At 45.9% G+C, this 25,014-nt stretch overlaps 1 protein-coding gene across 6 annotated transcripts in view; it reads left to right on the forward strand.

Moving 5' to 3' along the window:
- The window catches only part of LOC143289042 (lysine-specific demethylase 6A-like), a 176,109-nt gene that overhangs the window by 141,817 nt on the left and 9,278 nt on the right, over positions 1–25,014 (forward strand). For 5 of the 6 annotated variants that reach the window (XM_076597831.1, XM_076597832.1, XM_076597834.1 and 2 more), the window contains 19 exons: positions 6,102–6,228; positions 6,641–6,739; positions 7,123–7,380; positions 7,843–7,942; positions 8,671–8,763; positions 9,142–9,264; positions 9,650–9,778; positions 10,090–10,150; positions 10,395–11,300; positions 13,336–13,451; positions 13,802–13,901; positions 14,181–14,251; positions 14,634–14,765; positions 15,055–15,134; positions 15,694–15,899; positions 16,874–16,988; positions 17,622–17,766; positions 20,038–20,222; positions 22,247–22,373. In XM_076597831.1, coding sequence (XP_076453946.1) covers positions 6,102–6,228; positions 6,641–6,739; positions 7,123–7,380; positions 7,843–7,942; positions 8,671–8,763; positions 9,142–9,264; positions 9,650–9,778; positions 10,090–10,150; positions 10,395–11,300; positions 13,336–13,451; positions 13,802–13,901; positions 14,181–14,251; positions 14,634–14,765; positions 15,055–15,134; positions 15,694–15,899; positions 16,874–16,988; positions 17,622–17,766; positions 20,038–20,222; positions 22,247–22,373 — 3,173 coding nt within the window. Of the gene's footprint in view, positions 1–2,106; positions 2,679–6,101; positions 6,229–6,640; positions 6,740–7,122; positions 7,381–7,842; positions 7,943–8,670; positions 8,764–9,141; positions 9,265–9,649; positions 9,779–10,089; positions 10,151–10,394; positions 11,301–13,335; positions 13,452–13,801; positions 13,902–14,180; positions 14,252–14,633; positions 14,766–15,054; positions 15,135–15,693; positions 15,900–16,873; positions 16,989–17,621; positions 17,767–20,037; positions 20,223–22,246; positions 22,374–25,014 lie in introns of those variants that run through there. The other variant, XM_076597836.1, reaches the window with a different exon arrangement.

Genomic DNA, 25,014 nt, shown 5'->3' on the forward strand with positions numbered 1-25,014 from the left:
GTCACGATATTGATTTTTATGCTGTTCCGACCTTCAGAAAATCAATGAGTCTGTGCCGGCTTGCCTGGATGTCAGTGGAACAAACATGTTGGCAGAGAGAGGGGGAAGTGTTGTGGGGGAGGCTTGGCGGGGTGGGGGGGGGGGGGGGGAGATAGTGACCGAAATTCAAGTCTTTCATTTCCTTCTCTCTTCATCTTTCATTTTAGTAGACAGGTTCCTGCCTGGGTGTTTAACAGAACGCAGTAGTGTTTCACTGTCAAACATGCGTCTGTCAACCTTTCCTTATTCCTGAGTAACTTTGAAAGTAGGATTGAGATGTAGGAAAAGGGGGGCTGGGAGGGGAAGTGGGTGGGTGGGAATTTCAGGAGATTAAAAAAAGATTGATACCATTTTCAAGTTTGAGCCTTGAAGGAAGTTGGGAAAAGGGTTGATGATGAGAACTAGATCTGAAAGAGACAAATCTGAAAGCATTGTTTTAAACTATACAGTTGATGTATAAAAGAATTCTGTTACAGTATGGTTTCACCATCAGACTTGCTTGAAACAGAAGAATTTGTTACTTTTCCCACTGTTGTTTAGACACAAAGATTCACTGAACATTAAAGGATCTGATACAGATGTCATCATATACTACTTGTTTCTTTTTTGTTTTGTTTTTTAACCGGCAAACTACTGTAACAGATTCTCAGTTTAATAAAAGAATATTGCGAACTGATCTGCATGTTACTTGCAGTGTGAGAGACTGACTGAGTTATAATGTGGATGAGAAGGGGGTGGGAGATGTTTTTCTCTCTTGTGTGGGGTGTTTCCACGGCCACAAGAGACCTTTGTGTGACAGTGAGCGCTGACCTGGTGTCCGCAGTGCTGTTGTGCTGCTCACATTGTCATTGTACCTTTGGTTTGGTTCATGGAGTGTGGATTTCTTGTTTGTTACTTTCTTTGTTTTGTCTGTGTGTGTGTGTCTGTGTGTGAAATTGTCTTCCAAAAGGTTGGTTTTACTGGGATAGTTCTTAACACATACACACACAGACTCTCTCTCTCTCTCTCTCTCACACACACACACACACACACACACACATATGCTCACACTCAAACACACACACTCACACGTGCATGTGCACACACACACACACACACACACACACACACACACACACACACAGAACAACTTCAAATGCATAAATATGCTTTACATCCCAGAAATACGTGTCAAAGAATGTGCCACACAGTACCACACACAAGCACACAAATACTGTTGATATGTAGCTTGTGGTGGTGTTTTTAACTGGCACAGCTCCCAAGAATGTCTGAGAGAGGTGTCTAGAAGGAACCCAGTAAAATATGGAAGAGGTGAAGTGTAGCAGTGATTATTCTTTCTCACAACCCCTTCTCACTTCATCACTTTGAACTGCATGAGACCGGGAAAGGAGGGTTGGAAGTGAAACACAAACACTTGGACACATGCTTGTAACACTATTACATTATGCACAAAACATGTACCACTACTGTACCATCATGCTTGTTCAAAGGATTGAAAAATGGAGGATAATCAGTAGTACTCCCTCTCTTAAAAGCTCTTACCTGCTCTAATAATGTAGGAGGGAGAAAATGGGTGTGACTGAAATCAGCCCTCAAGAACTTGCACTGTCTGTCGACTAGTTTGTTTTGTGCATTTGTGGGTAAATGACTGGGAAAGGGAATAAACACATCACACGTAAACATGCTTATCTTGAAAGCAGTTTGTTTTGATCTAAAAGCAAACAGTAGGAGTGGTGAAAAACCCGATCAGAGGTGTCACAGTTCCGTGATGTGAACTTTGTGAAGGGAATGGCAGAGAATGGGAAGTAGGGAGACTGAAATGACCTGAAAGAAAGAAAAAGGCAGCAGACAGAATTGGAGAGACGTGACCAGGTATGTGGGCCTCTTTCAAGGCAGACCGGATGAAGCCAGTGCAGTATCTGTTCCCAAGCATGTGTGCTGCATAGAGAGAACCCACGCAAGCACAGGCAGCGGCAGCCAATTGCAGCCAAGGGGGCGGTGCCTAGGCCTGGAGTGGGGAGAGAGACGTGGGCAGGCCGGCAGGCATATAAGTATCGGGCTGGGCGAAGTCTGTCATAGTTCTCCCCGTTGTGTGCGTCCCTGCTACATCCCTCCTTTCTGTTTACAACTGTAACTGCTTGCTTGTTCACAAGGGGAAAGTTACTTTCAGTTTTAGTTGACGTGGTTGGTTTTTTTGTTGTTGTGTTTTTTGAGAAACTTTTTACTGACTTCCTGAATGTTGGTGTGGTGTTCTCAGTGTGTGTGTGTACAGTTGTTTAAAATTCTTCTGTATCCATTTCCAAATTATTTGTGATATTTTTGAGAAAGAAACTACAGCTTTGGGTGGAAACAAGTGAAGAAGGGTTGAGATGGGCCATCATGAAGGGGAGTTGTTCAGGGACAAGGATTTGGACTAGCTGTGAGGAGCAGTGAAGGGACTGTGAACAAAGAGACAGACCAGAAGGTGGTTTTGGGTGCTGCCAGTTTGGTGTGATCGAAAATGACGGCGTCTGTGTTGGAGTGCCGTGTGTTGGACAATGGGATTAAGCTGGGGATTCGTTGTCGCAACAAGCGTCGTCTGTCCAGTTGTGAAGATAAAGAGAATGGCTGCCTGTTCAGCTATGGAGATAAAGAAAATGGTATTTATTGTTTGTCTATGTGTGTGTCTGTGTGAGAGAGAGATCATGTGATAATCCAGACTACCCTCCCACTCCCCTCTCTCTCTGTCATCTTTTCTCTCTTTGTCAGTATGTTTTCTCATTCTCAGTGCTCTCTCTCTCTCTCTCTCTCTCTTTCTCTCTGTCTGTCTCTTTCACTCTGTGTCTCTTCCCCCCCCCCCCCCTCTCTCTCTCTCTCTCTGTCTCCCTTTTTCTCTCTCAGTATGTCTTCTTTTCTCACCTGGATACCCCTCACCCCTTTTCTGCTATCCTTTGTCTAGCAGTTTGTTTCTTGCACTGCATCTTTAACCTCCACCCAGCCACCTTCATCACCCCATCTCCCTCACAGTCTCCTCTCCTTTTCTTCACCTTTTTTTTTGTCTTTTGTCTCTTTGTCCCTTGTGCTCTCTGTCTTTGTCCCTGTCTTACTCTCCGTGTGTGTTTGTTTTCCACCCTCTTTTTCTCTCTCCCTGTCTGTTTCAGCTTCCCTTCCCTCAAGTCTCTCTGTCTCTGTTTCTTTCTCTCTGTCTCTGTCTCTCTTTGAATATAGTTCTTTGACCCCGTCCCTGGCTGCCCTGTTTCCCTCTTGAGTGTCTTTGTGGCGGTGGGTAACACAGGATTTTCTGTGACGCAACATCAGTTCTGTACTTAGTGTTTGTTCGTTCGTCTGACGTGACTTCCTGAATCCTGCTGCTCTGCATGTCATTCAGAGCTATTGAAAGCCTTCACCCCTCACTGGTCACTGCGTTCGGCAGTGTATCCTCATCACCCCCCAAACCCCACTTATACAGTGTGTGTGTGTGTGTGCGTGATAGAAGGCAGAGAACTCTTCACTGTTGTACATGTTGAGGAAAGTGGGCTCAGTTTAGGAGCAGGATGTGTGAGAAAGCTGTTTGTATTTTCAGTGGTGTTGGGAAAGTCCCACTTGTTGCATTGTGGTACAACAGACCTTGTTGCACTGCCCCTCCCTTTTTGGACAATGTAGACAGTGATATATTTGTGTTTTGTCCTTCCCAGTCACCAGTCCATGTTGATTAAATTTGTTCTTGTTTCATCTTTTTGAATCCAGATTAATTAGAATGTTTCATCTTTAGGATTGCAAGTTAATGATTTGTGTATGTTCTTTCTGGTATGCGTAATTGTCACTGTGAATCCAGGTGAACTGTGGTTTGTTTCAGTTGTGTGAAAACTCAGAGATGGTTGACAGATTGCTGTGAGGGAAAATAATTGATGTTTTTCAAAGGTGAAATATAGAAACCAGTTGAACAGGAGACTGATTTGATGTCCTGTCTGTGTCATGTCCCTTGTTGTGTGCATATCCTTGTGTACTTTGAAATAAATATTTGAAAAAAAATCACTGAGGTTGCTTATAACAGGTGTGACATCCATAAATATGTTTGACGTCAGTGGCAGGGCCAGGTGTTAGAGAGGGAAGCCGATGGACAGATAAACAGCTGATAGTGATGCCAGCAGTTCCAGAAACGCTGTGAGACTGGCTGCAGCACAGACGGATGTGAGACATTGATTGCACACAGGTGCTCACGTCACATCCCCTGGCTGTGACGCCTGTACAGCCATCACCTTATATGGAAGATAGATCACACATTATTTTACTTCAGGTCTTGTCAGTTGTGGGCTTTTGTTTTTTTGTTTCCCCTCATTTGATCAGTTTTCTGGGCGAAAACCTGAAGACTGGGGACAGGACTGGTTCACTGGTTGGTTAACTGACAATGGGATTGAAGGGATTTGGCCAGTAGAAAAGGGATTGTCTGCTGCCATACTTTGTTAGTTTCCCATGATCCTGTCTAGCCTTAGCAGCCTTTGTTAGTTTCCCATGATCCTGTCTAGCCTTAGCAGCCTTTGTTAGTTTCCCATGATCCTGTCTAGCCTTAGCAGCCTGGTCAGCAGTTTGAAGTAGGACAGGAAACACAATTTTCAGCTCTAAAAAAAAAGAAAAGATATATCCATTTTCTGGTTTCCATTTTCCAGCGCACAGAATGCAACATCATACCTGGCTTCCATTCCTCAATTGGCTGTGCTTTCAGCAGTTACCAATTATTCCTGCGTTCTCTTGCGTAGGCCTCAGCCCACGCAGCCATTTCATGCCTGCCCACGCATGTTCAGTTAAGATTAAAAAAAAAAAAGTAACAAATCAACGGGCCATGTGTTTATGAAGTGTTGGCTTGTGTGCTGGTTTTATTTTTCATTCACTGTTCTTTCGTGTTTAAAGCAGTTGTGAGAGCTGTTGTTGACCTAGGGTAGTCTTAGTGACATGTGCGTAAGCCGTGCAAGGGAATTCCCTTGTTGCGTCACGGGCTGTGAATGGAGTGCCTGTCATGCTGACAGAGTGGGGTCAACAGGACCCCACCTCCGCAGGTCGCTTGTTCCATTTTTCCTCTTTGCCAAAGGTCAGGAAGACAATGGTAAATATTTAATCTGCCTGCCATTTTTGTGAAGTTTTTTTTTCATGTTGGAACTGGCTGCAAGAATTTGGGGTGATACCTTGTCCTTTACGTTTTGTTGTTGTTGGAAATGGTGTGATGGTGTTTGAAGTCCTCCTGTGTGTGAACATTTTCCAAATGATGTCATGTGAGATCAGAAAACGAGCAGTAATGCTGGATAGCTTATTTATCTTTCCGAAAGGGACAGTGTCAGCATGTAGTCATATTCAGGTCATACTGGACCGAAGTAGCACCAGAGGCATTTTATGTTGGCGGTGGAAGTGCAGACATTAGTGTCAGTGTGTCGCGTGGCGCGGGCGTTGTGTGAGAATTTGTGCCAGTGTGTCGCGCTGTGTATTGATCCTCAGACCTCTTTCAGCCCATTATTTCATTGATAGCTGCCACCGCTGCATTCCGATGCTGCAATCCGAGAGTTGCACTCCCACCCCCCTCCCCCCTTGCATATTGAGCAATGTCTCGCCCACTCTGCTGTCTGTCTGGTCAGGGAATCGGGGCATCATGTGAAATAGGTATTGAGGGTTTGGGAGAAGAGTTGTGACATACCAGAAAGTGAAATGACCAGGCTGCGGGGACAGGAGAGAGCAGAAGGGGCGTCTACCACAGACACACAGACTTCACAAGCAGAGGAACTTTTGTCCAGAGGTCAGCCTGACATCCCATTGACCTCAATACTGACATGTTCCCAGAACTTCTGTCCTTTTTTCTCTTTCTCCTCAGCCCCCCCCAAACCCCCCTCACCTCTCCATTCTTCCACCCTGCAGGATTGTTCTCCCACAGTTCTGCCTATAGCAGCGTCACAGAAAGACTGCAATACTGTAGGCAGTGTGTGAGTTCAGTGAAATAGATGTGTGAACAGAGGACTGTGACTGGGGAGTAGTGTAGAGGCCCATGCTGTCAGGGTGTGTATGTATGGGTGCCCTCAGAGCGTGGCTGGCTGTTCCAGGGTGGCTGTACCACACAGCGCCACAGCTGGGAGACAAGGTGGACCGAGAGCAGAGGGCCATCCACAACCTGACCAAGTCTGTGGAGCTTGATGCCAGCAATGGTCAGACATGGTACATGCTGGGCAGGTAAGACAGAGGGTTACTGCTGGCCTCCCCAGCTGTTGGGGGGAGTGGGGTGTGTGTGTTAGGGGTCAAAGTTAGTGCAGCATGCTGGGCACAAAGATGATTTTCACATCAGTATACTGGCTTCCACACAGCTTATAGGACCTCTCTCTCTCTCTCTCTCTCTCTCTCTCTCCCCCTCTCCCTCCCTCTCCCCCCTCTCTCTCCTTCTCTCATATTTTTTTCCTTTGTAATACTCAAATATTTTAAATGTAAATGAATCTGGTTCTGAATACAACATTCAAGCAGCTTTTCTGATCGCTGATTAAAGCGCACATAGATAGCCTTGCACATCCTTTCATTTCCATTTAGCTGCTAGTATTGAACATGTTTCTTTGGCAGAAAGATTGCAGAGTGCTTGCTTGCTTGGTTTCAGGTGCTACTCTAGACTGAACAAGGTCCACGATGCCTTTGTGTCCTACCGACAGTCGATCGACAAGTCAGAAGCCAATGCTGATACTTGGTGCTCCATAGGGTAAGAGAGAGCTATACTGGTGTGCATTACTGTGTATAGATTAGGCGCACAAAAGTTGTTTCACACTCACATATACACAGCACACACTTCCCCAACCCCCCACAAACAACTCATATTTATTACAGCTGAATAAGTTGTGCATCATGTCCAGTCAGCTGTGTGTTCCTGATTCCCTGATGTATTGTTCAGAGAATTGAACAGTCTGTGTGTGTGTGTGTGTGTGGCTTTACCCATGCCTCCACCCCCACACCCTTCCCAATATCACCCTTTCACTGTCTGTGTATTGTTATTCAGTCATCCATGTTAGTGTGTTGGCGTCAGTGCGTGTATTTCAGTCAGCAGTGTTGGTCCGAAGCGTCATGATGGAGCTGTGTGGTTTTCAGGGTGCTGTATCAACAGCAGAACCAGCCTATGGATGCACTGCAGGCGTACATATGCGCTGTACAATTGGACAAATCGCACACTGCCGCCTGGACGGATCTGGCTGTCCTGTACGAGTCGTGCAACCAGCCCAGCGATGCTCTGGCCTGCTACCTGAACGCCACGCGCAACAAGGATGAGATCAGCGCCAACATAGCTGCCAAGATCAAGTTCCTGCAGCAGAACATCAATAACATCCCCATGCAGAACTTGCATAACAAGTCAGTCTGACCTGCAGGGTTTTTTTTGTCTGTCTCACTCACTTGTCTCTTTCTCTCCCTTCATGCCTCTGTCTCAGTTTCACTGATCTCTGTTTTTTGTCTGTCTTTGCTTGGTTTCCTCAAATGGTATCATAACTGTGAAACTCGGTAAATTCTGCAACAAAAAATAATTCATTTGTGACCTTTTTTTTCTTTCTTTTACAGAAGTAACATTTTAAAATATTCAACAAAAGCACACACTGGACATTCCAGTTCCCCCTGTTGTGGTACATGTGGTACACAGCATTTTTCTCTGTGGAAAAAACCTGACCAGATGTGTTACTCAACTTACTGTAAATTATGAGTACCTTGCATGCATGAAGAGTTGTGTGTTTGTGTGAGGATAGCCCCCCCCCCCCCCAAAAAAAAAAAAAAAAAATCCCCCACCCCTATCCAGACAGCTGAGTGTTGTGTGTGCTGCAGGCCTGGACAGCTGCCCAGCATAGAGGAGGCATGGCGCTTGCCCATCCCTGCAGAGCTGACCTCGCGCCAGAACTCGGCACCAGGAGCAGCTGCACAGCAGGTACACTGTCCCTGTGTGTGTACAGGTGGGGGGAGTGGGGGGCCTAGGATTAACAGCAGGTTGGGGTGTACGACAGGCAGTCACTATCAGTCCCACATACTTCATCCCCCTGTCGTGGTTGCCACAGCAACAATAACAACAACAGGGGGATGGTGTACATGGGACTGACAGCATTTTGGGCTTACTGGGATGTTTCATGACCATGTGTCCTTCTGTGACAAATCTGTAGGCTTTGCGTCAGTTACTTTACATGTTGGTATGTATGGTGCTGGTATACTGTGAATGTGTTGATGTGGATACCTATAATGTGGTGTACTGTGAATGTTTTGATGCGGATACCTAAAATGTGGACAAACTGCTCCTCGCTGATGTGTTAGGGTCTGTTAAACATGGGATCAGTGTGTTGACTGGCTTTGCAAGTTGTCTGTTTGTGTATGTGCGGCAATAATGGACTGGTATAAATTTGTGTTCATGCACTGCGGCTCTGTCTCTCTGTCATCGCATCCTTTCAAATAACAGGGTAATGGCAGTGAACACCAAAGGAATACAGTTTCTTTGATAATGTTATCTGGTTGATAGCTTGATGTGAAAAGGGGGGTTCACATGAAATTAAAGCTATCCAGTCTGTAATTTATTGCTTAAACAGAATGTTAACGGGCGTGTGGATATGTCTGACACAGCTTTGGTGTACTACAGACACTGTGCATCACTTTGTGCTTATTTTTCAGAACGGGATGTCCAACTCCATGTCCGGGCTGGCCAGTCAGCAGACGAGTGCCCAAGATGACCAGTCCTCAGAGAAGAAGAAGAACCGCAAGCGGGTAGGTGTTGATTCCTCGCTTTACCCTGTCCTGCTAAGTCTTGCTGAGCACTGACAGCTGGAAATGGCAGTTAGAAGGGCACAGTGCCTCTTGTGTACAGTGATATGAACGTTGCCGAATGACATAACGCTAATGTGTTTCTCAACAGATGAATTTGCGATACGATGGTATCAGTAAAATAAAAATGGGTATTTCTGATGCATCAGTTCTTTTTACAGTTCATCTCTGTGATGCCTTTTGTAAACTTGTGAATAAATAAACATAAAAACTAATAATGGAGTTGTGTGAATTTTTTGTTGGTTTTTTTGTTTGTTTGTTTGGTTGCTGAATGCTGTGTTGTGATTTGTTGCACAGTAAATGTGGTGGTTGTGTCCTCAGCCTTCCAAGGAGAGTGGGGAGATGACTGCACCACCTCCCCCACCCCCACCCCAGCCCAGCCCTGGCCCCCAGCCCCTGGGGCCCACCCAGATGCAGCTTCTGCAGTATCTCCTCAGCAACAAGGTGACTCCCTCCCTCTCTTCTGTCTGGCCACAGTGCTCAGTAGGGATGGGGGTAGAGGTGGGAAGTGGATGGGGGGAAGCTTTGGCCATTCCTGTGACCACTGTTTTCTTTTTCTGTTGTCGGGGCTTCATGTATGCAGAACACAAAAGATTGGTTTTTGGAAGGCAGATGGGTATGGTGTTTGGGGATTATTAATGGGAATTCCTTCACAGCATTTCATAAGTGAACTCATCAGAATTATTGTAGCAGGGAGAATGATTTTGAATGCTAACGATAAGAGAGAGTATAAAGAAACCGAAAATTTTAAAGACATTTCACTGTAGTCGAGCTTTGAAGCTTTACATTTCATTGTACAGAAGTTTTCATTTTCACGTTGAATTTGCAGGATCAGCTGAATCAGCAACAGCGGCAGTTGTTGCAGCAACTTCAGCAACAGTTACTGTTGTCACAGCAGCATCAGCAACAACTCCAGCAGCAACAGCAGCAGCAGCAACAACAGCAACAAAGACCTCAGGTAGTGTGCTTGTTTCGTGTGGGCAGAGTGTGAAAGGTTTTGCCTTGAACTGGCACTTAGTTTAAGGGGTCCAGAGTGCCATGTGTTGACTGGTACATACATGTTTCATGAAGTTTGGTGAGGACGGCTCAGCACAGTGTGAAGTTGGTATCAACATCAGCATCACTCAGCCAGAAAGGCTTGACATGTCAGGGGAAGTAACTCTCTGGATGGGGTGAAATTGGACACTTTGTTGACACTGGTGATAGTTGGTTGTAATGTGTGTGAGTGAGTGAGTGCAGTCTGCATTAAAGATTGGTTGTGTATTTCAGGGAGGAGTTCCGCCGGCCAGTCAGGCTCCCCCTCCTTCATCCATGGGGCCCGCCAGTCACGGTGAGCAAGCCCTTTTCTCTTTCCCCCTTTCTCTCTCTGTGCCTGGGGCACCTGCAGGTTGACAAATTTACACCAAGAATGTCATTCTAAGATTGTTCCCTTGTATTACTTACTTTTTGTATTTTGCATGTGCTCCCATGAGGTCTTTTTGGAGAAAAAAAACCTGGACTGGACTTGTGAAAACTGTTGATGTATTGAAATGTAGAAGAAAGAGAAAAGGTGCTGAAGGCAAGGTGTGTTTCAGTGATGGGCCCACCTGCAGACCTGGTGGCCAGCAGAGGCGGCATGGCGCCTGGCTCCCACCCTCATCTGGAACCCCACAGCTTCCCTGCACCCCCGGGGGCTGCACCCCGTCTGGGACACTACCCTCATCACATTCCTCTCTCCACCTCCCCCTCCACCGCTGCCCCCCCCACCTTCTCCCCGGTGGGGCCGGGTGCAGGGGGGGCCCACGACCGGTCCTACAGCCGCTTCTCATCGGAGGAGGACATGCGTGCCTACTACGACCGGCAGGAGTGTTTGGTGGGTGAGGACTTGAAGCAGCAGATGCGTCCCCCCCACAGCGGGCTGAGTTCTTTACTGGCCAGGACTGCTCCGGCCTCTAGTCACAGCCTGACCGCCCCCGGCCCCCCAGCCAAGTTGCCTCGTCTGTCGGCCTGCACATCGTCGACAGGCTGTGGTTCGGAACCTCCCTCTTTTGTACATTCCTCGCCTGCTGTCAGTGGGACAATGACAGGGCAGCACTCATCTCAGGTCTCTCCAGCTCAGCCAGCCAAAATGGGCAGCAGTTCTTCCTCCTCCTCCTCCTCCTCTGCAACGTCGGTGGGCCCCAGCAAAAGTGCTGTGGCGGACACCAGTCCCTCAGTGCCCTTTGTGTACCAGAAAGACGACTTGAAACTTGTGATCAATCTCCGCAGTACTGTGGCCCCCCTCACCCCCACAGAGACCCCCTCCACCACCTCCTCAGCCACCAACACCCCCACCACCACCACCACAGCCTCCAACACCGCCGTCTCCACCACGGCAGCAGCAGCATCGACGTCGGTGCAGACTGGGCCAGAGGAGGTGTTGGTGAAGCCAGGCAAGGTGAAAAAGCCATGTGTGGACACCATGACGGCAGAGGAGATAGTCAACAGTGTCAAGGGATCAGGTCAGCTTCATTTGGCATTGGCACTTCTCTGTCATCTTTCTTACCACCACCTTTGTTTTGTTTTTTGGTGGGTTTTTTTTTTTTTTTATTCCTCTGCAAGTCTTTCAGTAAACTCAGATGAGATGATGAACTTGCGTCCAGTGTGCCGCATGCACTCCTTAAAGAACGAACAAAAGGGCTGTGTTGTCCCTGGCAAAATTCTCTGTAGAAAACCCATCAGTGATAGTAAAATAAATATACAAGCAGGAGAAGAAGAAGAAAAGAAGAACAAAATTCTGGTGCTTAATTGTGGTGATGTTCTATCCATGCAGAGAGCATCCCATAATTGACACAGAGAAATCTGTTGTGACAAAAAATGAATCCAATTCCTCTTGGTCCTCTTCCTGAGCCACTTCCGTCCCTGCTCTGTAGCTCTGACCTGTCTGTGTCTGTCCCGTAAAGGGCTTCTCTGGATTGAGAAGTCACCATGCAGTACCACTGCTAACTATTGTTGATGTTGGCTTCCCCCTTTATAGTGACCTTGATGTTTGAGGGGGTTGCCATTGCTTTAAACCATGTACAGTGCTCTTTCTTTGTTCGCAAAGAGAGAAATAAGGAAACCTTTTTCTTGCATTTTCAGCTCTTGGAAGCGCTCATGTTCTTTGTTTTATTTTGAAACTGTGTATTCATGGTCACACAAGATCATGGCTTCACGGTGTCACATGATTAGAAATGTGACACGTACACAAATACAAGTTAAATGCTAAGAAGTAGTGAAATACTTCATAGTTTTATGATTTTGTATTTGTTGCATATCATCCTTGTGAAATCTCACATGTTTAGGTTTTGTTTTTGTTTTGTGTGTGTGTTGTTTTTTCTTAATGACAAATAGATTCTGATTTTTTTATCTCTGTACAAAATATCAGTCTTTCACATCTACATCACCAAATTCTGTTAAACACTTTTTTTTGTTGAGATGAGTGTTGAGCAACCTCAGGTCTCCTAATTGTGTAGAAATAACTCTTAACCTTTTCTGCTTTCCACAGCAGCCAGTGTATGTATAGTATTGAGCTGAAAATGCTATCTACTGATATGTAATAGTGAGATCTCTGATCACTACATACGGTCATCACTGGCTAGCTGCATGTAGGATGGAGAGGTGCACTGAATGGCTAGCTACATGTAGGATGGAGAGGTGCACTGAATGGCTAGCTACATGTAGGATGGAGAGGTGCACTGAATGGCTAGCTACATGTAGGATGGAGAGGTGCACTGAATGGCTAGCTACATGTAGGATGGAGAGGTGCGTTGAATGGCTAGCTACATGTAGGATGGAGAGGTGTGCTGAATGGCTAGCTACATGTAGGATGGAGAGGTGCGTTGAATGGCTAGCTACATGTAGGATGGAGAGGTGCACAGCACTGAATGGCTAGCTACATGTAGGATGGAGAGGTGCGTTGAATGGCTAGCTACATGTAGGATGGAGAGGTGCACAGCACTGAATGGCTAGCTACATGTAGGATGGAGAGGTGCACTGAATGGCTAGCTACATGTAGGATGGAGAGGTGCGTTGAATGGCTAGCTACATGTAGGATGGAGAGGTGCACTGAATGGCTAGCTACATGTAGGATGGAGAGGTGCGCTGAATGGCTAGCTACATGTAGGATGGAGAGGTGCACTGAATGGCTAGCTACATGTAGGATGGAGAGGTGCACAGCACTGAATGGCTAGCTACATGTAGGATGGAGAGGTGCGTTGAATGGCTAGCTACATGTAGGATGGAGAGGTGCACAGCACTGAATGGCTAGCTACATGTAGGATGGAGAGGTGCGTTGAATGGCTAGCTACATGTAGGATGGAGAGGTGCGTTGAATGGCTAGCTACATGTAGGATGGAGAGGTGCATTGAATGGCTAGCTACATGTAGGATGGAGAGGTGCACTGAAAGACGGGGAGCAAGTGAAGTCAGTGTGGTGGTGGTGTTGTGTGGGTCCTGCTTGATGTTGGTGCACACTACCGCTGTCAGCACACTGACAACGACGATGGCTGTGTTGCAGGAGTGCGGGTCACACTCAGCCTGTTGGGCGATGGATTACTTCCCCCTGCGATCCCCATTCCCCCAGACCCACCCCTCCCCAAGGACCAGCTGAATCCACCCACACCCAGTGTCTATGTGAGTCAGCTTCTTTCTCCTTTTTCACCTTGCTAGGTTGTTTTTTTTGGGGGGTTAACACACCATGTTGAAATACACCATTGTGTTTAGCTTGACCAGAAAACAGTTCTTCCAGTGCCAGCCATGGCATCATGTGTGCATTGTTCTCCACTGTCAGCTTTTGTGGTTTGGGGAACAGGGGCTGTAGTGCCTCTGCTGTGGATCTTTAGCTTATAGCGCTGATCTTGTCTTATGTTTTATGATTTTGTCATTGACTATCACATATAGCACAGATTATTCTTTGACGCTGGTAACGACAACCCTGCTGCCTGTGGTGTGTTGTGAAGCAGCCCTGTGTGTGCCTGTTTCAGCTGGAGAGCAAGAAGGACGCCTTCTCTGCAGAACTGCAGCACTACTGTCAGACCCAGCCCGTGGTGGTCATTCGTGGCATTGCCACAGCCTTGAAGCTGGGTAGGTGGCTGCGCTTCCCACCTGCATGTGATTGTGTGTGTGTGTGGTGGTGTATTTTACTCATTCATTTGCCTGCTTTAAGCTTGTTTCACTTGCATACATTGATTTCTTTTATACAAACAAACGATAGTGGGAAAAAGACAGATTTTATGGACAAGAGGGGAGGCAGGGAAAGATCAATTCAGAAACTGTTCAGCTGTTGTGAGGGAGGTGTGTGAGAGTGTTGGACTGTGTTGTTGAAACCATCCACTGACAGATGACTGCATGTCTGTGTGACAGATCTGGGGCTCTTCTCTACCAAAACCTTGGTGGAGGCCAACCCAGACCATGAGGTGGAGGTCAGAACTCAGGTGAGAACAGATTCTGCTTGTGAGTGTGTGTGTCTGTGTCTGTGTTTGCCCAATGTGTGTTTGTGTGCTCCTGGTACATACATGTGTATGTAGTAAAAATAGTTTCACTATTTGAGACCAGAAGTGGGTGGGTGCATTATTCAATACACACAGTTGTATTCATTTCATGTTCAAGTGGTATTCTGTACTCAGTTCAGTAATTATCAACCATTTCCCAGTGTTTCATTTTTTTTCCCTACTTCAACATGAACATTTTTATGAGAAATCAAATATTACTAAAATCACAGCAGACATACGAGCCCAAAATGAAGTGAAATAAGTTTGAGGAATCACAGACTGTAAAGTGTGAGCGTTGTGTCAGTATGGGGTGGGTGTGTTACAGAAGGCGCAGTCTCCTGACGAAAACCTGGACAAGAACGGCCAGCGGAGGTGGTACTGTTACAGCAATCGCAGCAAGAGCTCTGTGGCCAAGTATGCTCAGTACCAGGCCACTTCTTTTCAGGAATCTCTGAGGGTACGTCTTCTGCTCCTCTGGCCTTGTGTGATGCACCCCTCTAAAATGCATCTGAATAGGCTGATGATTCAGACTATAAAGGTCTACTTTCTGTGCACATTTAGAGTTGTGCTTGTTCTTTTGGGGTAGTTTGTTGGCGATAAGAGGAGAGGAATGGTGTCCTGGTGGTGGTGTGAGGTGATGAGAATATTTAGACCACTTTCCGTTGATGTTCTGCCCATGTATCGGCTTCATTGTGTGAGCACACCTGGCAGTACGTGACACCTGTTGTTGTTTTTTTTGTTTTCAGGAAGAACAGGAAAAAACCAAAGGTATCCACAGACCTGAGAAAGAATCTGACAGTGATTCCAACTCATCACATACAAGAAAGTAAGTGAAACCATCTCTCATCCTGCCTAATACAGTTCTGGGTGAAGAGTGAGGCTTAATCAGATTGAAAGGAAAGTGGTGTGGCATTGGTTCTGGAGCTGTACATAGTGGTGGTGAGATGTACATGACCCCATTGTCCACGGTCAGTGATGTATATTACTGTTGTCTGTGTAAGGAATATAACAAAGTGAAACATCATGACTTTCAACTGTGCTGTCTCTGTCAGTCTGTCTCCCTCTTTCTGTCTGTCTCTGTTTTACCACTCCCAAGTTCTCTCATCCCCTTGTAAGTGCAAGATGTACATATAAAGGTCTGTTTCATGCAGAAACTCCGTTTTATACATTGACTGTCTGAGCTTGTCTGTTGAATCAAATTAAACACATCACAGTATCTATACTGTCAACAACATGAAAACCGGATAGTTTATATACTGACTGCTTGAGCTTGTCTATTGAAGTAAGTTTGACACATGTCAGCATTATTACTACTGAGTGAGATGAAAATGTAGCTGCATGAGGCATGAGAAGTAAGGGGTTGTGCTGCCGTGCTGTGTCTGCAGGAAGGGGAAGAAGATGATTCGCTTTGGCACCAACGTGGACCTGTCTGACACGGACAAGTGGAGGACACAGCTGGCAGAGCTGACGAAGCTGCCGGCCTTCACACGGGTGGTGTCTGGGGCCAACACGCTGAGCCACGTGGGCCACAAGATCCTGGGCATGAACACTGTGCAGCTCTACATGAAGGTGCCGGGGTCACGCACACCAGGTACGTGCTGGGCTGTCTTACCTAGGATACTGATTCGTGTCTATCATGAGAGCAGGCAACTTATGTCCCAACTATCTGGGCAAGAATTTGATGAATGTGGAGGGTGTCTTGTCCTAGAAAAGTAGTTTGTGTCCAACTAGGACCATCAGAAGAGCAGGCAACTGCTGTCCCGACTATCTGGGCAAGAATTTGATGAATGTGGAATGTGTCTTGTCCTAGTTACATCCCCACTCTCTCAGCCAAGAGGGTTTTTAGGCTGTTGGCGTTGGGATGGTCCCCAAAGGCCACGAGCCCCAAAGGCTGCATCATTAAGAGCCAGTGCAATCTTGCCCCCTTGTTTGAGAGTGATAGTCCTTGACAAAAGACTTGGCTGTAAATGAATTCCCATTGCAGTGGAGAATCCATTGATCATAGAGCTCTCACTTCAGTGTTGGCCCAACTGTATGCTTTTGTCAACTCTCATGAAACTTCCAGGCCATGAAATAAAGTGGCTACATCTTTCTGTGTTGGCTGCCTTCAGCTATATTGTGCTTTCCTGCTGACAAGTATTGTGTCCTGGGAGACTAGTGTGCTTGATTGTGCATTTGGCAAATTGTTGATCAGAATTGTGGGGAGATTCTGAATTTGAAGCTGGCACAGTTGTAAATCTGTCTTCAGATAGGTTTAAGTTATTATTTTACATACTTGCTCTGTTGTTTATGAATGGGCCTTTTTTTTTTCAGATGAGAACATGCTCATTTTGAATCAGTATGCCCTGCTGTTTAAAAAAAAAAAAAAAGAAGAAGAAAAGCCTAAGTATGGTTTTTGGAGACAGTGCTGTTAGCACAGCTGTTGGGTTATTATCTCTCAGCCTTGACCACCTTGTTTAGCTTTCTCACCTCTACTCTCCCTTATTCCTTCAGACTGATATCAGTTTTGTTTTGTACTCAAAAAAGATAACATTGTAGAAGATAGATGTTGTGTGTGTTGACCAGGTCACCAAGAGAACAACAATTTCTGTTCGGTGAACATCAACATTGGTCCTGGTGACTGTGAATGGTTTGCTGTGCCGGATGACTACTGGGGTGTCATAGCTCAGCTGTGTGAAAAGTGAGTGGTCAGCTTAACCTGCCCTACACACGCATGCACAAACATGCACGTACACACACACACACACACACACACGCACACACATATTTACACACACATACACACACACACATTGATGTATTACAAATTTGTACAGAATGGCAAATGGCTTGAAAACCATGTCTAGTATGTTGTCCTGTGTGTAAATGGTGTGTGCATGGTAGAGGTTTGTGTTATCTCTAGGAAAGATGTGTGTGAACAAGGGGATGGTGTGTACATGGTAGAGGTTTGTTATCTCTAGGAAAGATGTGTGTGAACAAGGGGATGGTGTGTACATGGTAGAGGTTTGTGTTATCTCTAGGAAAGATGTGTGTGAACAAGGGGATGGTGTGTACATGGTAGAGGTTTGTGTTATCTCTAGGAAAGATGTGTGTGAACAAGGGGATGGTGTGTACATGGTAGAGGTTTGTGTTATCTCTAGGAAAGATGTGTGTGAACAAGGGGATGGTGTGTACATGGTAGAGGTTTGTTATCTCTTGGAAAGATGTGTGTGAACAAGAGGATGGTGTGTACATGGTAGAGGTTTGTGTTATCTCTAGGAATGAGGTGTGAAGGTAGGGGGGGGTGTACAGTGAATGGTGTACCTGTGTACAGGAATGAGGTGGACTACCTGCGGGGGTCGTGGTGGCCTGTGCTGGAGGACCTGTACGAACACAACGTGCCTGTCTACCGCTTCGTGCAGAAACCTGGAGACCTGGTCTGGATTGGCCCAGGCACTGTGCACTGGGTGCAGGCCATTGTGAGTGTGGGATGCAGTGATGAGGATACATGTTTCATGGCTTTTCTGTCCCTGATGATGGATAGGGGTACATGTTTCATGGCTTTTCTGTCCCTGATGATGGATAGAGGTACATGTTTCATGCCTTTTCTGTCCCTGATGATGGATAGGGGTACATGTTTCATGCCTTTTCTGTCCCTGATGATCAATAGAGGTACATGTTTCATGCCTTTTCTGTCCCTGATGATGGATAGGGGTACATGTTTCATGCCTTTTCTGTCCCTGATGATGGATAGAGGTACATGTTTCATGCCTTTTCTGTCCCTGATGATGGATAGAGGTACATGTTTCATGCCTTTTCTGTCCCTGAAGGTGGATAGAGGTACATGTTCCATGCCTTTTCTGTCCCTGATGATGGATAGAGGTACATGTTTCATGCCTTTTCTGTCCCTGATGATGGATAGGGGTACATGTTTCATGCCTTTTCTGTCCCTGATGATGGATAGAGGTACATGTTTCATGCCTTTTCTGTCCCTGATGATGGATAGAGGTACATGTTTCATGCCTTTTCTGTCCCTGATGATCAATAGAGGTACATGTTTCATGCATTTTCTGTCCCTGATGATGGATAGGGGTACATGTTTCATGCCTTTTCTGTCCCTGATGATGGATAGGGGTACATGTTTCATGCCTTTTCTGTCCCTGATGATCAGTAGAGGTACATGTTTCATGCCTTTTCTGTCCCTGATGATCAATAGAGGTACATGTTTCATGCCTTTTCTGTCCCTGATGATGGATAGAGGTACATGTTTCATGCCTTTTCTGTCCCTGATGATGGATAGGGGTACATGTTTCATGCCTTTTCTGTCCCTGATGATGGATAGGGGTACATGTTTCATGCCTTTTCTGTCCCTGATGGTGGATAGGGGTACATGTTTCATGCCTTTTCTGTCCCTGATGATGGATAGGGGTACATGTTTCATGCCTTTTCTGTCCCTGATGATCAATAGAGGTACATGTTTCATGCCTTTTCTGTCCCTGATGATCAATAGAGGTACATGTTTCATGCCTTTTCTGTCCCTGATGGTGGATAGGGGTACATGTTTCATGCCTTTTCTGTCCCTGATGGTGGATAGGGGTACATGTTTCATGCCTTTTCTGTCCCTGATGGTGGATAGGGGTTCATGTTTCATGCCTTTTCTGTCCCTGATGGTGGATAGGGGTTCATGTTTCATGCCTTTTCTGTCCCTGATGATGGATAGGGGTACATGTTTCATGCCTTTTCTGTCCCTGATGGTGGATAGGGGTACATGTTTCATGCCTTTTCTGTCCCTGATGGTGGATAGGGGTACATGTTTCATGCCTTTTCTGTCCCTGATGGTGGATAGGGGTACATGTTTCATGCCTTTTCTGTCCCTGATGGTGGATAGGGGTTCATGTTTCATGCCTTTTCTGTCCCTGATGATGAATAGAGGTACATGTTTCATGCCTTTTCTGTCCCTGATGGTGGATAGGGGTACATGTTTCATGCCTTTTCTGTCCCTGATGATGGATAGGGGTACATGTTTCATGCCTTTTCTGTCCCTGATGGTGGATAGGGGTACATGTTTCATGCCTTTTCTGTCCCTGATGGTGGATAGGGGTACATGTTTCATGCCTTTTCTGTCCCTGATGATGGATAGGGGTACATGTTTCATGCCTTTTCTGTTCCTGATGGTGGATAGAGGTACATGTTTCATGCCTTTTCTGTCCCTGATGATGGATAGGGGTACATGTTTCATGCCTTTTCTGTCCCTGATGATCAATAGAGGTACATGTTTCATGCCTGTTTTTGGTCAGAGACAAAGCTCTAAGCGCTTTGCAAGAGTCATTTGCATGAGTGTAGAGACGGCTGGGAGCTGCCTTTAGGCACATATTGATTTCTTTGTCATTCAGTCAGACTTCAGTCAGTCATGCAGGCACAAATGTGCACACATAATGTAAGAAAGTGTTCAGCACAGTTCATGCTCAGCTGTTTGGGGCTTTATTTATTTATTTATTTATTTATCTTTTATTTTTTAGGTCAGTGAAAAGAAAAATCTCATTTGAAGCATGTTAGATAAATTAATTTTAGGATTAAAAAAAATTCTTTTGATGATAATACTGCAAATCAGAAACTGTCAGGAACTACCATCGTAAAGTGGCAGAAACAAGTCGATGTGGTAGTGGCTTCATGTTAAATTTGTTGTTTAAGTCATTGTGTTACAGTGGAGGATGTGCAGAAAGATGACGATGTGTGTGTGTGCTGTGCAGGGCTGGTGCAACAACATTGCGTGGAACGTGGGCCCCATGACCTACCTGCAGTACAAGCTGGCCATTGAGCGCTACGAGTACAACAAGCTGCAGTTCTACAAGTCCATCGTGCCCATGGTGCACCTGTCCTGGAACCTGGCCCGCTGCCTGCGCGCCACTGACCCCATGCTCTACAACCAAGTCCGGTCAGTGCAGTCTGTGTGGGCCTACTGTGTCATGTAGGGGGGGGGATGGGGGGGGGGGGACCATAATGGTGTGTATATGAGTGTGAGAAGTACAGTAAAGTTGACAGAGGATGGTGTGTGTGTGTGTGTGTGACAAGTACACAGTAGAGCTGACAGAGGATGGTGTGTGTGTGTGACAAGTACACAGTAGAGCTGACGGAGGATGGTGTGTGTGTGTGTGTGTGACAAGTACACAGTAGAGCTGACGGAGGATGGTGTGTGTGTGTGTGTGACAAGTACACAGTACAGCTGACGGAGGATGGTGTGTGTGACAAGTACACAGTAGAGCTGACGGAGGATGGTGTGTGTGTGTGTGTGACAAGTACACAGTACAGCTGACGGAGGATGGTGTGTGTGTGACAAGTACACAGTAGAGCTGACGGAGGATGGTGTGTGTGACAAGTACACAGTAGAGCTGACAGAGGATGGTGTGTTTGTGTGTGTGACAAGTACACAGTAGAGCTGACGGAGGATGGTGTGTGTGTGTGACAAGTACACAGTAGAGCTGACGGAGGATGGTGTGTGTGACAAGTACACAGTAGAGCTGATGGAGGATGGTGTGTGTGTGTGTGTGACGAGTACACAGTAGAGCTGACAGAGGATGGTGTGTGTGTGACAAGTACACAGTAGAGCTGACGGAGGATGGTGTGTGTGTGTGTGTGACAAGTGCACAGTAGAGCTGACGGAGGATGGTGTGTGTGTGTGTGTGTGACAAGTACACAGTAGAGCTGACGGAGGATGGTGTGTGTGTGACAAGTACACAGTAGAGCTGACGGAGGATGGTGTGTGTGTGTGTGTGTGACAAGTACACAGTAGAGCTGACAGAGGATGGTGTGTGTGTGACAAGTACACAGTAGAGCTGACGGAGGATGGTGTGTGTGTGACAAGTACACAGTAGAGCTGACGGAGGATGGTGTGTGTGTGACAAGTACACAGTAGAGCTGACAGAGGATGGTGTGTGTGACAAGTACACAGTAGAGCTGACGGAGGATGGTGTGTGTGTGTGACAAGTACACAGTAGAGCTGACAGAGGATGGTGTGTGTGTGTGTGACAAGTACACAGTAGAGCTGACGGAGGATGGTGTGTGTGTGACAAGTACACAGTAGAGCTGACGGAGGATGGTGTGTGTGTGTGACAAGTACACAGTAGAGCTGACGGAGGATGGTGTGTGTGTGTGTGTGTGTGTGTGTGTGTGTGTGTGACAAGTACACAGTAGAGCTGACGGAGGATGGTGTGTGTGTGACAAGTACACAGTAGAGCTGACAGAGGATGGTGTGTGTGACAAGTACACAGTAGAGCTGACAGAGGATGGTGTGTTTGTGTGTGTGACAAGTACACAGTAGAGCTGACGGAGGATGGTGTGTGTGTGTGTGTGACAAGTACACAGTAGAGCTGACGGAGGATGGTGTGTGTGTGACAAGTACACAGTAGAGCTGACAGAGGATGGTGTGTTTGTGTGTGTGACAAGTACACAGTAGAGCTGACGGAGGATGGTGTGTGTGTGACAAGTACACAGTAGAGCTGACAGAGGATGGTGTGTGTGACAAGTACACAGTAGAGCTGACAGAGGATGGTGTGTTTGTGTGTGTGACAAGTACACAGTAGAGCTGACGGAGGATGGTGTGTGTGTGTGACAAGTACACAGTAGAGCTGACAGAGGATGGTGTGTGTGACAAGTACACAGTAGAGCTGACAGAGGATGGTGTGTGTGTGTGTGTGACAAGTACACAGTAGAGCTGACGGAGGATGGTGTGTGTGTGTGACAAGTACACAGTAGAGCTGACGGAGGATGGTGTGTGTGTGACAAGTACACAGTAGAGCTGACGGAGGATGGTGTGTGTGTGTGACAAGTACACAGTAGAGCTGACGGAGGATGGTGTGTGTGTGTGACAAGTACACAGTAGAGCTGACGGAGGATGGTGTGTGTGTGTGTGACAAGTACACAGTAGAGCTGACGGAGGATGGTGTGTGTGTGTGTGGACAGGCGTGTGTGCCAGCGGTCCCTGATGCAGCAGCAGCTGACGCTGGACCTGTGTGAGGACCTGGGCAAAACACCCAGCCTCCAGGAGCGCATGCAGAACGAGGAGACCTACTACTGTGAGGACTGCGAGGTAGGGAGCCCTTGTCTCTGCTGCCACCACCCCCTGCTTTGTTCCTGTCCTTTGCCTGGCGTCATGAGGACTGCCAGCTGGAGCTGTCCTCTGGCACTGCTTGGGCTTGATTTCTGTGATTTGTGTTCTGTTTGTTTGTTTTCCTTCTTCTTTTAAAAGTATAGTGTTGCTTTTGAATGCATCGTGGATGTTTTATGACATCGGGAAAGAAGAAAACTTTTGCCAGTGCTTCTGATAAACAAAGGGAAATAATCTGTAGAATTGGCGATCTGGCTGCCTCTCGGAGTAGGCATTCCACGCATTCACATGTTCACACATTTACTTTTTTTTAGTTTTCGTCACTGATGTTTAAAAAAAAAAAAAAAAAAAGGTACTGTATTACTGGATTATGGTTTTGCTTTCTTTCCTGATGTATGAATTACCACAGAGAAAGATGCACATAGCTGAAAATGAAAAATGAAAAAAAAAACGTTTTCCACTTTCGGCACCTCCCCACCCCTCCTCTCCAATTGCACCACTCTCACACTCTTGTCAGGCCTCTGAAATGAATGAGTGAGTGAGATGGTGGATGAAGTGAATTAACTACTTCAATAAATGAAATTAATTTAGCTGTAAATGAAATAAGTATTGCAATACATTGAATAACTATTTAACTATTGCAGTTAACAGAACTACTGTAGAAGTATAGCAATTAATGAAGTTACTACAGCAGTAAATGAAAAATAAGTGTAGCAGTACATGAAATAAGTTTAGCAAGAAATGAAATAACTGGCAGTAGATAACTACGGGAATAAACAGAATAACTAAAGCAACAAAAGAAATAACTAAAGAAGTAAATAAAATAACTATGGCAGTAAATGCTATAACTACAGCAATAAAATGATAGATTCAGAAAAGGATTAATTGAAATTGCCATGGCAATAAATGAAATCGCTACAACAATGGATGAAACAGCTATGGTACACAAAGGTGATTGGAGGAGGAGGAAGTGAAATAACTGCAGGAAGGAAGGAAATAACTACAGCACGAAAAGAAGAATGAGCAACAACAGACATGCCTCAGAAAAGATGGTTGAAGGACATGATAAGCAGATACATACATGTGTGTGGGTGTGTAGCCAGATATACGTGTGTGTGTGTGTGTTTATGTGTAGCCAGACAGATATCTACATGTGTGGAGTGTTATGTGTAGCCAGATATATAGCTACATGTGTGTGTGTGTGTGTTTATGTGTAGTCAGACAGATAGCTGTATGTGTTTCTGTGTAGCCAGACAGATAGCTACATGTGTGGTGTTTATGTGTAGCCAGACAGATAGCTATATGTGTTTCTGTGTAGCCAGACAGATAGCTACATGTGTGGTGTTTATGTGTAGCCAGACAGATAGCTACTTATGTTTCTGTGTAGCCAGACAGATAGCTACATGTGTGGTGTTTATGTGTAGCCAGACAGATAGCTGTATGTGTTTATGTGTAGCCAGACAGATAGCTATATGTGTTTCTGTGTAGCCAGACAGATAGCTATATGTGTTTCTGTGTAGCCAGACAGATAGCTATATGTGTTTCTGTGTAGCCAGACAGATAGCTATATGTGTTTCTGTGTAGCCAGACAGATAGCTATATGTGTTTCTGTGTAGCCAGACAGATAGCTATATGTGTTTCTGTGTAGCCAGACAGATAGCTGTATGTGTTTCTGTGTAGCCAGACAGATAGCTATATGTGTTTATGTGTAGCCAGACAGATAGCTGTATGTGTTTCTGTGTAGCCAGACAGATAGCTACATGTGTGGTGTTTATGTGTAGCCAGACAGATAGCTGTATGTGTTTCTGTGTAGCCAGACAGATAGCTACATGTGTGGTGTTTATGTGTAGCCAGACAGATAGCTATATGTGTGGTGTTCATTTGTAGCCAGACAAACAGCTACATGTGTTTCTGTGTAGCCAGACAGATAGCTACATGTGTGGTGTTTCTGTGTAGCCAGACAGATAGCTATATGTGTGGTGTTCATTTGTAGCCAGACAAACAGCTACATGTGTTTCTGTGTAGCCAGACAGATAGCTACATGTGTGGTGTTTATGTGTAGCCAGACAGATAGCTACATGTGTTTCTGTGTAGCCAGACACATAGCTACATGTGTGGTGTTTATGTGTAGCCAGACACATAGCTACATGTGTGGTGTTTATGTGTAGCCAGACACATAGCTACATGTGTGGTGTTTATGTGTAGCCAGACAGATAGCTATATGTGTGGTGTTTATGTGTAGCCAGACAGATAGCTACATGTGTTTCTGTGTAGCCAGACACATAGCTACATGTGTGGTGTTTCTGTGTAGCCAGACACATAGCTACATGTGTGGTGTTTCTGTGTAGCCAGACAGATAGCTATATGTGTGGTGTTTATGTGTAGCCAGACACATAGCTACATGTGTGGTGTTTATGTGTAGCCAGACAGATAGCTACATGTGTGGTGTTTCTGTGTAGCCAGACAGATAGCTACATGTGTGGTGTTTATGTGTAGCCAGACAGATAGCTACATGTGTGGTGTTTCTGTGTAGCCAGACAGATAGCTATATGTGTGGTGTTCATTTGTAGCCAGACAAACAGCTACATGTGTTTCTGTGTAGCCAGACAGATAGCTACATGTG

The sequence above is a fragment of the Babylonia areolata genome, chromosome 13, assembly GCF_041734735.1.
Source record: "Babylonia areolata isolate BAREFJ2019XMU chromosome 13, ASM4173473v1, whole genome shotgun sequence".
In the NCBI taxonomy this organism is placed as follows: Eukaryota; Metazoa; Mollusca; class Gastropoda; order Neogastropoda; family Buccinidae; genus Babylonia; species Babylonia areolata.